Raw genomic sequence first — 15,932 nt, 5'->3', positions numbered from 1 at the left:
TGACATTTTTTGCTATTCAGCATTGTGCGCCTTTAACTGGCAATTGCATCATGCAGCACTGTACTCAAAATTATAATATATATATATATATATATATATATATATATATATATTTATATATATTTATTTATTTATTTATTTATTTTCTCACACAAATAGAGCTTTTTTTTGGTGGTATTTGATCATCACTGGGTTTTTTACTTTTTAAAATATAAACAAAAAAAAAAGAAAGAAAGATTTGAAAAAAAATATAAATTTTAATTTCAGTTATAAAACATATCCAAATAAAATCAGATTTCTAGGCCAAAATGTATTCTGCTACATGTTTTTGGTTAAAAAAAAAAAAAAAAAAAAAAAAACAGTAGGTATATATTAATTGGTTGTGTTACAGTCATAGCGTGTACAAACTATTGAATATAAAGTATATTTGAAAATTGATCAAGCCTGATGTACTGATGGCCTATCTCATTTCTTGAGGAGCTTAAAATTCCATCACAAAAAGAAAATACCCCAAAATTACCACTTTTTGAAAAGTAGACAGTTTGAGGCATTTAGTAAGAGGCGTTGCACGTTTTTGAAGTTGCAATTGTTTTGTCTTGTTTGGTAAATGAAAAATAAAGTGTTTTTTTTTTTCACACATACTGTCATTAGAGCAGTACAATGCCATCATAGTGCCATCAGTGATCAGGGATACAGGAAATCATAAATATTTTTTTTATTATATTTTTTAAACGTTAACTTTTTTCTTTTTACATACGCTCATCAGATCGACTTAGGATTTATTTTACACTTTGATTGCTGGTACAATGATAATCATTGTCACAGCAATGTTTTCAACTGTCATGAATGGGTTACTTTCATGACAGTTGTGATTACTAGTGATCTTTGATTGGCTACAGCTAATCACATAGTATAGGGTGCAGTGACTGGCCCAGTTACTATATGATAGCTGTGGGCCAATGAGAGTATGGGTCTGCAAGAAACACAGCTGGTATACATGAAATTCATTCATAACTGCTTTGTTGACATTGTGATCATGTGATCACATGCGCCACCAGCCACCGAAGGCAGCCGGGTACTGCAATCCGCAATCTGCCTGCCCATAACCCAGAGAAGGCTAGATCCTGTACATATACGCGATTCATCCAGCCCTTGCCAGCCGCAGTAAATGTACTATGGGCAGTCTTTGGTGGTTAAAGCTGAAATCCAGGATTAGCAAATATTGTTTGAATCCATTCGTCATGTGCATTCTTCCTTAAATCGTGGTGTGCTCTGTTTATTTCTTCCAGATCTGTGCAATAATCCAGTGTGAGACTGCCTCTGTGCAGGAGCTTCCTGTAATAAAGACTGTTCGCGGCTGATCTCACTCCTTGCGCAGGGTGACTGGTCTTGTATCCGCCCCCTCCTGTGGATTTCTGCAGGCAGCCTGTAGTGGGTGGGGCCTGCTGCATCCCTCCTACAGCTCTGCTCAGGCTATGTAAAGCACAGTGATGATGTCACCAATAATTTTAGAAGGGAATATCTGGGTTTGCAAACACAAAGTGGATTTCTATTCTTTGTGACTATGGAGGAATATATTTAGATGGAAGTTTTTGTGCCTGGAGTTTAGCTTTAAACAGTTTACTATTGCAGTGTGTTCATAACAGCAGAAAAGTGGATGGTTATTTTTCGAGCACCATTTTAAAACAAACCGTGTTGTTTACTACATTGTAATCCCTGTGATCACCCCTGTCATTAGACATCATCGACTCTAGGCAAAATGCACAAAGCTAATCAGAGTAGCCCTGTGCCTTGTGATTGCTGTCACAGCCAATCACAGATATCATGAATTAATGTCTGCAGATTGAGACACATTTGAGAGCCCTCACATTCCTCTCACAATAAAGCACGTGACAAACACAAGGCCCAAAGGTCGAATCCGGCCCACCAGGCTATTTCATGAGGCTCTCACAACTCTACTGCAGCTGCGGCACCCCCTCGTCTCAGCCCCTCCCCTTTTCTCAGCAGCAGAGAACACAAAAGGGGGGGGCTCTTGACATGTGATTTAAGGGGTGGTGGGATGCTCTGGACATCTGCTTGTAATTAATATCAGAAGAATACCTGCTCCAGCGTTCCAGCGACACACCGTTCATTGTCACTGTGGGCACCCGGCCGTGACAGCTTTCGGTTTCACGGCCGGGCACCCACTGCACATGCGCGCGCGGCCCGGCGCATGCACTGTTTAATTGGACAGGCAATCGCCTGGGACCTGTCAAGTGTTCCAGGCGATCGTCTACAGGGAGGGGCTGCCAAAAGGCGATATGACGCATTGCCTTTGCAGCCCCTTGGCGGAAGGAGGAAGTGGGACAGGAAGTCCCCTTCTCCTGAAGCCCCCCCCCCCCCAAAAAAAAAATTACATGCCAAATGTGGCATGTAAGGGGGAGAGGAGTGGGTTAAGAGGAAGTTCCATTTTTGGGTGGAACTCCTCTTTAAGGACCCTTTCACGCTGATATACGTTGGCAGAATGACACGGCTGGGCACAATCACGTACCTGTACGTGTCTCTTTAAGCCCAGCCGTGGGTTCGCAAAAGCTCCGTGACCGCAGGACCCGATCGCCGCCGGTGTCCCGCGATAGGTCACCGGAGCTGAAGAACGGGGAGAGGTGTGTGTAAACACACCTTTCCTGTTCTTCACTGTGACATTGTCATTGATCGTCTGTTCCCTGATATAGGGAAAGACGATCAATGACGTCACACATCCAGCCCCGCCTCCCTACATTTAGAAACACATATGAGGTCACACTTAAGCCCTACAGTGCCCCCTAGTGGTTAACTCCTAAACTGTGATCGTCATTTTCACAGTAAACAGTGCATTTTTATAGTACTTTTTGCTGTGAAAATGACAATGGTCCCAAAAATGTGTCAAAATTGTCCGATGTGTCCGCCATAATGTCGCAGTCACGAAAAAACCGCTGATCGCCGCCATTAGTAGTAGAAAAAAAATATATAAAAAAAAACGCAATAAAACTATCCCCTATTTTGTAAACTTATTTTGCGCAAACCAATCGATAAACGATTATTGCAATTTTTTTAACCAAAAATATGTAGAAGAATACGTACCGAGGGGAAAAAAAACATTTATATATTTTTGGGGGATATTTATTATAGCAAAAAGTAAAAAATATTGCATTTTTTTCAAAATTGTCGCTCTATTTTTGTTTATAGCGCAAAAAATAAAAACCGCAGAGGTGATCTAATACCACCAAAAGAAAGCTCTATCTGTGGGGAAAAAAGAAGGACGCCAATTTTGTTTGGGAGCCACATCGCACGACTGCGCAATTGTCAGTTAAAGCGACGCAGTGCGAATCGCAAAAAGGGGCAAGGTCCTTAACCTGCATAATGGTCCGGGTCTTGAGTGGTTAAGTCTGAAGTTATTACTAAAAGCAGTAACAATCAAATGCAGAAGCAATTGTTTACTATGATAAAGAGTAGATACATTTATATAGTCTTACAGATACAACCAGCCCTTTACGGGCAGCCATAATGCTGATGCGGCCCACAATGAATTGAGTGAGAGGGAAGGGGAGGAATGAGGATCTGCCAATGAAGGGGTTTTCAATGAAATGTAGCAGAGTCAAGGTGGGCCGGTTAAAATGTATTTAATTTGTGGGATTCTATTTTAACCCTTTCACATCCCCCTTCCATAAAACAGTGGCAAAAACCAGATCACCTTGGAGTGTCCGAATTCCAGAAAGGGGTCATTTTCTAAACATTTTCCAGGAGATATTTTTTTTTTTATCATTCTATGCATTACAAGAGTACTCCGTATTCAGAACTTCCAAGAATTCTCATCTTCTTGATCATGCATGTACTGTATGTCTACACAGAGCTTGGAGGACCCCAACACTGTGTTGAGCATTATATTATATTTAATAGCAACAGGGCCTGTGGCAAATGCTTGATCTTCTTTAATAAGTACTTTAACAACCAATTGAAATTTTATTTGGTAAAGTCAGAACAGGACAAGATGAACCCTGTTTACTATGGATTACTGTACTTATGAGTTAGCACTAAAGAATAAGCATCTTTGTTAAATAAGGGTTGACAACCCATCACCTGTAACTGTTCTTTTCCTGTGCTTTGACCAATGTTATTACAGTTTTTAAGTCCATGCCAAAATTACATTGTGTACATCCGGTCTACAGTCTTCAGCATGTGACACTTCTGAGGTATCAGATACCGTGGTTCCATGCATATAATAGTTTTGGATGAATTGAATAAAAAAAAAAACTATAAAGTGTATTGAAGATGAAAGAAGTCTTTGCGAAAGGTAGAACTCAACCTATGGTTCCCATTCAGAATGTTCTCATAGTGCCAGGTATGCATGGGACTTCCAAGCTCTGGCTGTCACCTGGCCTTTCGATTTTTTTTTTTTCACACAGTTCTGTATATTGCAAAGGTTTTTACATTGATATTTTATGTACGGTAATTTCCTATTATTGGTTTTAAAAAAAATAAAATAAATCAGATTATGGACAATTTAGGGTTTACACATGACACTGGTTTTAAGGGCATTTTAGGATTTGTAAAGCGTAAGCAAACAAATAGGTGTCTTTTGTGACCGTTAGCAGGTAGCTCTCTGATTGTTTAGCTGTGTATGTAAATTGAGTTAGAGCCCTTTCACACTGGGTCCGCCTGTACGTTCACTGTTTAAGTGGTGCTTTTTGGCCGTTAGCTGGGTGCTTTTAAAACAAAAAAGGGGGTCAATAACTCCCGTGTTGTGGCACTTTCGAATCGCTTTTAAGGTGCTTCGGAAGGGCTGCCCATTCAGTGAAATGAAATTTACAGATGCTAAATAAAAGATGCTGCTTGTAGGACTTTTTCTAATGTCCCGCAAGCACAACCACCCGGGTGTGAAAGCACCCATTGCAATGAATGGGAGGCACTTTACAGGTGCCATTTCTGGCACTGAAATGCTTGAAAACTGTCTCAGTGTTAAAGGGGTCTTATGGTTTATAGTTCCATAAACTATATCTAAAGCTGGACAGAGTTGGCAATGTTTAAAGTGATATTAAAGTCTTGTTTTTTTTGGGTGGGGGGTTAAAATTATCAAACATGCTATACTTGCCTCCTCTGTGCAGTGGTTTTGCACAGAGCAACCCAGATCCTCCACTTCTCGGGTCTCTCGCCCGCACTTTTGGCCCCTCCCTCCTGCCAAGTGCCCCCAACGCAAACGGCTTGCTATGGGGGCACCCGATCCGAGCCAATGCTCTGTCTATTCAAACACAGAGCCGTGGCTCGGCCCCGTCCCCTCTCCTTATTGGCTCACTAACTATCGACAGCAGCAGGAACTAATGGCACCAGCAGCAGTCTCAGCCAATGAAGAGGGAGAGTCAGCAAAGGCTCTCTCGTGCAACATCGCTGGATCGAGATGGGGCTCTTGTAAGTATTCGGGTGATGAGGGGGCTGCTGCACAAAGAAGGTTTTTAATCTTAATGCATAGAATGCATTAAGATTTAAAAAAAACTTCTGCCTTTGGAACCACTTTAAGTATTTAAGTTTTTGCGTGCCAGTGCAGAGATTTTTTGTTCACTTTTCCTGCACTTCCTGTCTTGGAGACTCAACAGGAAGCAAGAGAAAAACTTTCAAGTGAAGGAAGTCCTCCTTTAGACAGCCGTCATAGAAATATGCATTCTATTTTTTTAAAGATTTCCCTATATTCATGTTTAGTAACAATTCTAAGGGCCTGTTCACACCTGTGTGGTTTATGTGCCTTTTAGGTGGCGATGCATTAAAAATGTCCTGCATTTGACATCTTTAATGAGATTTAATGAAAACACACCTTCTATAGAGTTTAGTAATGCACCTAAAATGCATGTAAAACGTGCCCAAAACACAACGCACCAAAAAATGCACCATACAGATTTGAAATGACCCTAAATTTTGGATTTCCCATCACTTTTGGTAACAGTGACAATACTCATCAGGACAAAAAAAATAAGTGAGACTTTCCAATAGGGACTGAGACAGAAATAATGACCTGACGGATATTTTGACTTCCACACTCCATCCAAACAAAACCTGTGGCTTTAAAAAACGTGTCACAAAACTAAAACGGATAAAAACTGACTATTATGTCCTGTAGCAAAGTGGAGGTTGGCAGAAGGAACCATTAAGCATTGTGGGGGACACAAGAGATTGACACTCCCAGAAGTGTCCATTTACCAGCAGACTTACCAATTCCAGACAACAGGAAAGGTGAGTATTAATGCCCCCTACACACGATCGGAAATTCCAACAGCAAAAGTCTGATGCGAGCTTTTGACTGGAAATTTCGACCCATCAGACTTTTCCTGTCGGAATTTCCACCAACAAAAGATTGAGAGCTGATTCTTAAATTTTCAGACGGAAAAGCATTGAACTTAATTTTCTCGGCTCGCCGCAGTGTTGTACGTCACCGTGTTCTTGAGGGATGAAAGTTCCGAGAACTTGTGTGACCGTGTGTATGCAAGCCAAGCTTGAGCGGAATTCCGTCAGAAAAAACATGCAACGTTTTCCCGACGAAAAATCTGATCGTGTGTACGGGGCATTACACTTTTTCTCTTGAAGGTAAATCTTTTCATCCAATTTTAATTTCGCAACAGGGTTGCCTAAAGAGAAGTCTGGTAAACATGTACAGAGGAACCTAAAGCTCCATTTACCGGTTGTAAGTAACAAATATGCAATATAAGCAATGTTTTATCTACTCAACTGAAAAAAAATTGAAATGCATCATAAAATGTTTTTATTTCTTTCTGAACATAAAAACACATACAAATTACACAGCATTTTATACAAATGTTCATGTATATTTGTGAATGATATCAGAGGGGAAATTTTACAAGACAATTTGTACTTTAGATTTACTTGCTCCTTAAAGTGAACCTGTGCCCAGACTGTGTACAATAAACATAAAACATTAAATACACTTTAAAACAAGCACTCATTCACCTCTGTAGCTATATGCTTTGTGGAGAAGTTCACCTTCAAAGTTCAAAATGGAGGCACTGAATTCACAACTTCCTCTTTAAAGCTCATTTAGATGGGAATAAGAATATTACACACGATCTTGCTGGCAGAAACTGGTAACAAGATCCTGTCAAAAAAAAAACTACTTGATATGCCGTTTGCATATATCGCTTGTTCAACATTTACATGAGTGCAGTGTAACTGGACTCTTTTGGCCACCACCCATGTTTGGGAACAACATGTCAAGAGGGTGTACGGTATTAGTTCACCTTTACATTTTTTTCTATAAAAAGGAGAACAAGCTCTTTTACTGCTTGTTAAAGATATGAAAAAAAGTCTGTCTAGGCACAGGAGCACTTTATTGCATATATTCTGATGCAGTACATAGGACCAGGGACTAATTCACATACCTGTATAAGTTTTGGCAGAACTTCGCCTCCGTTTTTAGTGCTTTGAGTAGATGCTACATATTTCTTTTCCAAAAAGAAAGTGACAAGCCACCTAATAAACACAACTCTAGCTGCCATGTGTGGGATTTTTGTGCCATAGTGGTTTTCGTTGTTACGAGTTGAGGTGACATACACTGGCTTTGGTCTGACATCTGGAATATCTAAAATACACAGAGAGACTTTATGTTATTTTCATTTTATCAGTAACCCTGCCCAAAGATTGGCAAACAATGAGCATCATTGTCTCGTAATCTGCATGTCTCCAGGTTTCTGCCAGGTCCCTACAAATTTCCATATCTTTGCCTTTACTCTAGTGAAAAAACAAAGTCAAAATAAACTGAACCAGGTTTTATGTAGCAGGCTATAAAGTATGTCTGCTGCACCCAAATGAGCTAAATGCATGCATTGGATAAAAAATAAATAAAAAAACGCAATGGTGATGTCCAGCCCACAATAATTCATAGTAACAAGTATATAAAGTTGCAATACAAAGTTTGGGATTAGCACACTATAGTCCTCATTCACTAAGCTATAATGATCTTCATTTGCCATCACAAGTAGCAGTAATAGAAGAAAATAACAGTCACGTGGCAGAAAATAAGGACTATTGTGGCAAATAACCAATAGTTTATATAGCGTTAACACAGAGCTTGACAAATTTGCTTTGAATCTAGGACCCAGCTAAAAAAAGTCAGTTTGTGCGTGGCGATATGCAACGTGTATCGCAACCAACGTTATAATGCGTAGGCGCGCACAAGGGGGGGAGGGGGGGCACTAAAACCTGCATGTGCGGAAGAAATCAGGCAGCACCGGAGCCGTCAGAATGCTTCCACCTGACAAGGTAACTGCCGCTTGGTGTTTTTTTTATATTCGGACAGGCCTTTTATTTGGTGTCAGATTCTGATTCTCATTTTATTTTGCACATTTTAAAGTTTATTTAAAACCAAAACTTGTGAATTTAGTTTTGGATAGAGAGGTGAGAGGTTAGAATTCCTGTCTGATTTTTGCATTGCTGTCTGTTTCCTCGCTATGGAAATTCATTCTCTTTGTTTTAGTAACCCCTTACTCCTGTTCAGAATATGATGGGAAATCCAAAGTCTTTGAGTTTTCACAGCAATAGGAGGGGGGAGAAAATCATCCAAATCATCTGATACAGCTGAGGTTCAGCGTGTTAGCTGGACTAAACTGCCTATAAATGAGTAGAATAACACAAAAAATTGTATTTTTTTGTACTCACCGTAAAATCCATTTCTCCGAGTCCATGGACGGACACAGCTTCTTAAATCTTGACAAGTGGGACGTCCCCAAGCAGTGTCAAAAATGAGGGGTGGGAAATACATCAGTAAAACATTTTTTAACTTCACCCCAAAACAAGCAGAGCTCCTCAACGGAGGAGGTGCAACTTTAAACAGCCCCCGGCAAAAACTAGCGACCGAAAAAAAGCATCAGAAGATGCACTCACAGCAACCATGTAAATTCTGCAAAAAGCGTGAACGGACGAGCAAGTCGCCGCCTCGCACACCTGTGAGACAGATGCATGATGTCGGGGAAAAAAAAAAAACAGGAAGCACCAATTGGAAGTGCCGTGACCAGAAGGGGGGGCCCGCCCCTTAAGAGCATAAGCCTGTATGACAGCCTGCCTGATCCACCGAGAAATGGTGGTCGACGAGACCACCAGGCCCTTTTGTGGACCAGACACTGACACAAAAGAGAGTCAGAACTCCGAAACGGAGCCGTAGCAGGCTGGTACACCCGCAAAGCGCGTACCACGCCTAAAGTATGAAAGGCAACCTCTGTAGGATGCGCCAGCCGAGGACAGAAGGACATAGTGTATATGTATAATAATATGCACACCTGTCCTTACAAACAAAAGCTCCTAGAGCCCTATTCAGGGCCTCTCACCCACTTGCTGCGCTGATCAGGGGTACCCAAGAGACTCACCTCAGGAGGAGACTGCCCAGGGCTGCCGTCCGCTCCCAGCACACAGTGTGTGAGAGGAAAAGAACCGTGAGGTAACTGTGCGGCATCTGCAGGGACCTGTGTGCCAAATTGTGTCAAAATGCAGCTTTAAACAGGTAAAGCCTCCTAGGGCTTTTTAACAGTGAAAAACCCCTCACAGAAAAGCCCCATACAAAAAAGAAAAAACACAGGCCAGACAACACAGTCCCCTCAGAAAGGCCCCCCCGACAGCGGCAACGTTAGCAATGCAGCAAGGGAAAAGGAGCAGGGAAGGGAGGAGAAGAGGACCCCCCAAACCCCAGGAATGCCCAGCCGTACCAACCCACCGAAGCGGGAGGGACTGTACTTACCTGTCCGAGCGAGGATTCGCTGAAGCATTCCTGACAGAACTACAACCGCAAATTGGAGGTAGCTGTCGGCCCGGTCCACTGTGAGTGAAACAACACCACAGCCCAATCATTTGTGGACCTCGGAGCAAAGCTCACCGGCCACCCCAGGAGTCATGGTGTATGGCGTGGCAGACCCAGCCTCTTTGCAAAGGTGTGCCCACACTTGCTGGCCGGACTGAGTAGACTACAAGGATCTATATTATCCAGCCTGTCTCAGCCGACAGTTGAAAGAAGATTCTTCAAGAAAAAGTAAAATAAAATTTCTCCTCAGGGCGCTGGGCCCAAAGGGAGCCATACGTCCTTCTCCTTGCTAGGCAGAACGAAACTGAGGCTGCATGCTGCAGTGAGGGTTGTGTCTGGAGGGACCGCCCCCTGGGCAGGGCTGTTCAACTCTGTTAATGTAACATGTATTTAATTATCCAACATGTTTCTGCCTAGTCCTCTCCTGTAAACAGGGAACATAACCCACTTGTCAAGATTTAAGAAGCTGTGTCCTTCCATGGACGATAAGAGAAATAACATCCATTCACATGAAGCCTTAAAGTAAACCTGTCAGCAATTTTTATCCCTTAAAAGGGATAAGTTCACTTTTCGTAACATGTTACACCCATATTCAGACAGGACAGGCTCCAGCATCCCCCGTTCTTCTCCCCCACTAGCTGTCACAAGGTGTTTGTTAACTCGGGTGGGCGAGCCTCCGCCTGCCCAGCCACATCACTCCATGAGGCTGGGTTCACACTTATGTGAATTGGATGCAGCTTTTCCCCGCATCCAATTCGCATGACAGAAGAGTGTGACAAGCTCTCAATGGTTCACACGTCTCCAGGGCGGCCTCAGACCCCTTTTCGGGTCTGAATTCAAGCAAAAATTCTGACCTAATTCGGACCTGAAAACGGTGATTCACCAGACCCTCTGCTGTGAACCGCTCAACACATAGTGTGAACCCAGCCTCACAGTCCTCTGTGAATGGAAAACGACAAGTCCTAACAGCCTTTGCGGCTATCGGCTTGTAGTTCTCAATAAATTACCACAATGCTGTGGAGCGCTGTTGGCAGTTCATTGAGTCTTCCTGTCAGATTCTACCTGCTTGCCCGTACAATGTACAGGCACACATATACACTGACAGGTCTGCAGGAGTCTTGCATTGTGGGCACAATGCTTCAGAGGCTCCAGAAAAAAAAAATAATGCAAACAATTGCATTTATTATTTTTTGTTAAAAGGCAAGTCCTACCAAAGAGCAGGCATCATAATTTGGTTTCCAATACCTTTATTAGCCATTAAACCCTCCTCTGTGTGCCTCTTTACTTGATTTTTTTTGTTACAAGGAACATAACTTCTGAGCTAGGGGGCCGGTGTATTTGTAACATCTTACATGTTACACCCTGAATATGGGTATAACATGCAACATGTTACAAAAGGTGAACTTATCCTTAAGGCTCCTTTCACACGACTTGTCCTGCGACTTGGGACTGCAAAGTCACATGACAAGTCGTTCCCCATGATTTACAATGACAACCATTCATATTAGTATGACTTGTGCCAACTTCAAAGTAGTCCCTGCGCTACTTTGGTCCGACTTTGATGCGAGTTACACAGGAATTTCTTAAAATCGTGTCTAAATCACATGCGTGAAATCGCGCACCTTTGAAGTAGCGGTAGTGTGAAAGGGGCCTTCATTTTTTTTATCAATACACGAAGCCCTGGTTCACATTGGTGTGATTTGACATGTCAAATCAGCGGCATTTGCCAGCAATGGCATCGTCCTAATTGGTGCCGCATCTGCAGCACTGCACCGATTTCAAAAAGTAGTTGCTGTACTACTTTTTGCAATTTCGGGCTGCAATTTACATTGACATTTGTGCAGAAACAGATGTCTCTGAAATCGTGGCCGAAATCCAGACCGACAAGCGGGAGTGAGAGCAAGCAGATAAGATTAAATCATTTAGGCAACGTTATACTGTACATTTGCAGCATATACATGAAAAGACATAATGTACCATTAAAACTAAAATATGTACAGTAGTTATATATTACAAATACTCACCAAGTACAGGCTTATAAAGGTTGGTTAACTTCGTAAATGAAGGAAACAAATGATGAAGATAATACTTTCTAAACAGATTAAATAAAAACCTAAAGCCTGTGTCTTGGTTTTCTTTATTTCTCCATGATAAACTTGCAGCCTGTAAATAAAAATAAATATATTTTATTTTAAAATGTAGATGAGTATACATACATATTACTCCTTACAATACAAGACTAATAACCCCACAGTGTAGATAATGATGCAGGTGACCGCCCACGGCCCGAAGCATCAGAGAGAAAAGGGGGAGCATCAATTGAGGGATAAAAATAAGCAAATATACCTCTTTCTACCCCCTAGAAGTAATGAGTATTTAACCCTTGTAGTTCAGGGGAGCCCATTGCAAGGTTTTTCCCCCCAGACTGGAGTTTTAGGTTTGCGATTACACGCTGTTCGTTTTTATATTCCACACTAAAGGGCAATATGCTGTACCATTCATTTGTTTGTCTCCCAACCAAATTTCCTATAGTAAAAAAGCAGTATATTCATTGCACATTTGTCACGCGATTTCTATGGCCAGTCATGGGTAAAGATGAACTCAGGCATGTTTAAAGTCCACGTGCCCTCGCCCGCCAGGAAGCGGACACACCGCAGCGCTAATCACAGGTAGTGAGACATTTCCTGATCTGTGCAGCCGCGGTTCGGGAAATGTCTCACTGCCTGTGATTAGCCCTGTGGAGTGTCAGCTTTCTGGTAGGCGCGGGCACGTGGACTTGCGAACATGCCTGAGCTCATCCTCAGTCATGGGGACCGATTACTAAAAGCCACTCTGACTTCCAGCATGTCGTAAAGCGCGAGACCATTAATAACAGCATGACCCCCAAAGAGGGAAAAATCATAGCAAAGCAGATCCTAGCCAGGCAGTAGATGTAAAGCTTTTTCAGGATTGCCCCACTGATCAGGTCATAGATCTAATGCCTATTATTATTCAGGGATTGAACCTGGGTTCACATTGATGCAGTGTTGGACACCGAATGTAATTTGCACAGGAATCGCAGCACATTCCTGTGCAATTTGCATGCTGTGTCTCTAGGGTGCGATTTGAGCCTTGGATTTGTATGGCTCAAATCACACCACATTCGCACCAAACTCGTGCAGGACCCTTTTTTTTTACTGCACCAGAATAGGGTTGCATGGGTGTGAACACCCAATGAGATCCGATGCTGCAAATCACACTGCAATTTGCAAACCGATATCAGGGTGTCTAAACTTAACATACACTCCGCAAACCGTTTTTTAGATAACTTTTTTACATAGAATCTCTCTTTAACATGAACATCTTAGAATCTCCTGCACAGCAGTCTTAACAACATTGTATACTTAGGCTGGCAAAACAGGCACTCTCTGCAGTTTCAGCAGGAACCAGCCGAGATTCGAACCATTAATGGGCAGGCTGAATGTTAATGGGCAGGCTGAATGTGCCAAGTTGATCGAGTAATCAAATTGCAGGTCTGGACAAAATGTTACAGCTTTTGAAATAAACTGACTCAAAGATGGCAAGAAAGAATGTTCTAAGAAAGAAGTTTTATATGAAAGTTTGAACAAAATTCTACTAGTGCTTTAGGCTCCATGCATACAAGCATTTTTCATAAGCTCAAGAAAAAAAAAACTAGGAGGAAAAAAAGGCTGATTATAGCATTTTTGTGCCAGCTTCTAGTAGCATTTTAGTAGCTTTTAGAAGATTTTAGGAGCATTTGCAGTTTATTAGCATGTTTGCAGTACATGAAGAACAAGAAAAAATAAAAGAAGAGCGGTTAGGAGTATTTTAGTAGAGGCAGTTTGGCGCATTTGGTGTTTTTTTCTGCTGAAAAAAAAACTCTACAAAAACATTTTTTTCTGCTCCTAGACGCTAACTGTATGATCTGGCCCCTTACAATGCAAGATATTGTCTTTTGTTCATAAGCATTTACAGTGCTACAGGGACTTCAAACCTACTGCAGAATAATCAAACACTGAATTGTTTCTTTCATTAAAAGGAGAAGTACAGCCAAAGCTGTGAGGGGCGGGGGGGGGGGGGTGTGGGAGAGCAGAGAGCAGGTGACTTCTCTGCTCGCGGAGCTGTGAGAACTGAGCAATCGGAGGTGTTCGATTGCTCGGCTCTCAGTGTTAGAGCTGCCGGAGGACTGATGCTGCATCCACCTAGGAAAGTAGGATTCTTTAAAAAAAATAATCTTTTAACCTCCCTGGCGGTATGATTATTTCAGATTTTAGGTGCTGAAAGCGGTACAATTATTTTGCATGGAAATTTGGCGTTTTAAATTGTAGGCCTGTAATTCTTAGGAATGACTCACTTAAATCTGTCCAAACCAGAGTCTAGTAGACATCCCGGGTATGATAAAGTTTGAAAAACAAAATCATAAATTATAATATAATAAATAACTATAAATAATTATAACAAATAATAATGTAATTATAATAAAAATTATTCAATAATGGAATCAAATCAAAAACACTGAAATTTTCTCAGTTGCAGAATTGTCGCTGTCATTACTTTTATTTTTTTATGACGAATTTCCCCACAAAACGCTATCGCTCAATTCTGCAAGTGATTATAATTTATTATCGCTGTTTTCTAGCTGCTCTAAAATCACTTTTGACATAAAGGGACAATTTTTGGTTGCTATGGACAATCTACAGTTTGCAGGCAGAAAGAACAGTTTTTATTTTATAAAAGTACATGCAGGACACTGGGCAGACCACTAGGGACAATGGGGGTGTGTATTTTTTACATACAGTACTGTAATCTATAAGATTACAGTATACTGTATGCAATATGTTTATTTACCTTTTTGAATTGGTGCCGTTCACCACCGCCGTGCGTCGTAACGTCGTAGGGAACGGAGATCGGCAGCACACAGGGACACCGTGTGAATCGAGCGAGGACATCGCAGGATCCAGGGACAAGGTAAGTAACTTGTGCCTGTGGATGCTGCGAGGCGAGCCCGAGTCTGGCTCGGGGTTAATGATCGCAGCACAAAAATCTCACCCCGAGCCAGACTCAGGAATACCACCAGCCAGGTTAAGAAATGTCGTGTCAAATTATATAAAGGGAATGGCAGCAATTACTGCAATGGTTGCCTCAGCTCACACAGACAGATTGGGTGCCCACAGCATGCTATTGAACAAGTTTACTGGTAGTTCTGTTAAAGTGTTTGTTAAGCCACTTAGTAAATTACATGCAATCCCCGTTTGCAAATTTCGACATTATTTCACAGCGCTGCTCGACGCTCATGTGACTCCTCACTGCTCCCTCTCCTGATTTGATGGCTAGAGCGAGATGGGCCCAAGAATACCCCGCTGCCGTCAGTCAGGATGATAGGAGAAGAGAGCTGAGATGTCAGAGCGCCCAGCGGCACTGTGAATTCAGGTAGAAATGGGCATATTCTTTACAAAGCACAGACACGGCAGCATTGGATGCTTTCTAACAAAGGGGATTGCATGTAATTTACACTGTAATGTCAGCAGCAGGGGGGGCAGGCACGGTCACTAGCTGACAGGCAGGGAGGGGGGAGAGAGGAGAGAGAAGAGCTGTGGATGACGGAGGCACCCAACTGACCACGGTGCCAGGGCTCAGCAGCCATGATAAGTCGTGGTCAGTTAACAGTGGGGAGGGCAGAACCAGGCAGGATCAGCCAGGTATTTCAGGTGTTACAGGGGGCCAAATTACACAGCACAAGCACTGTGCGGTTTAGCATGCTTTAAAAGGAACAGCGTCTAATTTTTTTTTGTTTAGGGTTACAAACGCTTTAAGAACTGGCTACCTGTCACTTAGGAGGGATGGGCAATAATAATATAATCTGGCACATGATACACTCATTGTGCTTTTAGGTATCTCCCCAACAGTTGTTTCTGCACATGTACTGCCAAGCCATAATTTGCCCTTATGATAACAATATTTGGATTTAAAATCCAGGCAAATCGTTAAATACAAAGCTGCTTGCTCCTTCTGTAAGCCTGATCAAAAAAACTGGCTAACATGGCTGTGCAAAGCAACACAGAATTGATTGTCAGTGCTGCCCCCTCCCTCTCCCAATGCCAGTTCAATGCAGTGGAGTGCAGGAGGC

General features: G+C 42.1%; 1 protein-coding gene across 4 annotated transcripts in view; it reads right to left on the bottom strand.

Moving 5' to 3' along the window:
* The window catches only part of RALGAPA2 (Ral GTPase activating protein catalytic subunit alpha 2), a 456,753-nt gene that overhangs the window by 347,011 nt on the left and 93,810 nt on the right, over positions 1-15,932 (bottom strand). For all 4 annotated transcript variants that reach the window (XM_040351179.1, XM_040351181.1, XM_040351182.1 and 1 more), the window contains exons 8-9: positions 11,830-11,968; positions 7,398-7,597 (exon numbers count right to left, since the gene is read on the bottom strand). In XM_040351179.1, coding sequence (XP_040207113.1) covers positions 7,398-7,597; positions 11,830-11,968 — 339 coding nt within the window. The remainder of the gene's footprint in view (positions 1-7,397; positions 7,598-11,829; positions 11,969-15,932) is intronic.

Source organism: Rana temporaria, chromosome 4 (assembly GCF_905171775.1).
Source record: "Rana temporaria chromosome 4, aRanTem1.1, whole genome shotgun sequence".
NCBI classification, from domain to species: Eukaryota; Metazoa; Chordata; class Amphibia; order Anura; family Ranidae; genus Rana; species Rana temporaria.
Note: the sequence above shows the minus strand (reverse complement) of the source record. Positions and strands in the feature narration are given on the sequence as shown.